Source organism: Aplysia californica, unplaced genomic scaffold, assembly GCF_000002075.1.
Source record: "Aplysia californica isolate F4 #8 unplaced genomic scaffold, AplCal3.0 scaffold01793, whole genome shotgun sequence".
Taxonomy (NCBI): Eukaryota; Metazoa; Mollusca; class Gastropoda; order Aplysiida; family Aplysiidae; genus Aplysia; species Aplysia californica.
This window is the reverse complement of record NW_004799063.1, coordinates 23,572-24,702: the sequence shown is the minus strand read 5'-3', so window position 1 is coordinate 24,702 and position 1,131 is coordinate 23,572. Positions and strand designations below refer to the sequence as shown.

Here is a 1,131-nt window from a genome sequence, read left to right as displayed (position 1 = left end):
GGGGGGGGGACACGGGGCTGTATGACAGTCCGCTGCTGCTGCTGCTGCGTCCATATGTGGCACTGAACGGCGAGGGGGCGGGGCAGGAAGTCAAGGCTGGGGCAAGGGTTCGGACCTCCTCAGCTAAAACTGCAACTGTGGAGACAAAGCAGTCGAACTTTGGGTGAACAATGGTATGGCGTATATATGTTATTATTACACGTATTGTTGGCACCGCTGTTAAAATGTACTAAGTCCAAAATTTTGAAATTAATTTCTTTTAAATTGCAAGATTTTTAATCAGTGGTATAGATTGCTTGTACTCAAGATATATTTTGTCGAAATTCGAATTCTAAATATTGAAGAAAAAAAAAAAAAGCAGGAAAAATAGGAGCACATGACGAATGTACACTTTATAAAAGAATTAAAGTTTTCCTTCTTGAGTACAATTTCAGTTTCAGGGCTTACTATATTAGAACAGCTTACTTATGATATATAGATACAGAGTTACTTACTCTCTCCCTGTTACTTATGATATATAGATACAGAGTTACTTACTCTCTCCCTGTTACTTATGATATATAGATACATAGTTACTTACTCTTTCCCTGTTACTTACGATATATAGATTACTTATGATATATAGATACATAGTTACTTACTCTCTCCCTGTTACTTATGGTACATAGATACACAGTTACTTACATAATAATACTCTCTCCCTGTACCGTCAGGTACACAAGAAGGAGAAGAGTCACCGCCACATTATTCGGTTTAGTTTTAGTAGAGGTTTAACGGCGCTCGCAACTACATAAGGTCATAAGAGCGCCAAGGGGTGGATGTCAACAGAGAAGTCCTTACACGGAATCAGACTTACTGTGCTCACCTCTCTAGCTTCAACAGCACAAAGTCTGCTTCGACTATCAAGGCACCCCGGAAATAGCAGTTCACAAGAGAGTGACAAACATACAAAAGAAGTAGAAGAAAAATTACGATAGTAAGGATGAGGAAAGAAAAAGCAGCAGTTCCCCCCATGTTGTTCCGGCACAGTATGAGCATGACATTGATAAATCAGCCCATTTACAATTCTACTGTGCACAAGAACATGTTACTATCCCCCATTTGGGAATGGCCTAAAGACACTTCAGTCAG

At 39.8% G+C, this 1,131-nt stretch overlaps 1 protein-coding gene across 1 annotated transcript in view; it reads right to left on the bottom strand.

Moving 5' to 3' along the window:
• Positions 1–6: 6 nt before the first annotated feature.
• The window catches only part of LOC101850935 (nuclear receptor coactivator 7), a gene marked incomplete at its 5' end in the record, with an annotated part of 7,730 nt that continues 6,605 nt past the window's right edge, over positions 7–1,131 (bottom strand). The window contains 1 exon segment of the mRNA XM_013090991.1: positions 7–135. Within this exon segment, the coding sequence (XP_012946445.1) occupies positions 120–135 (16 nt within the window).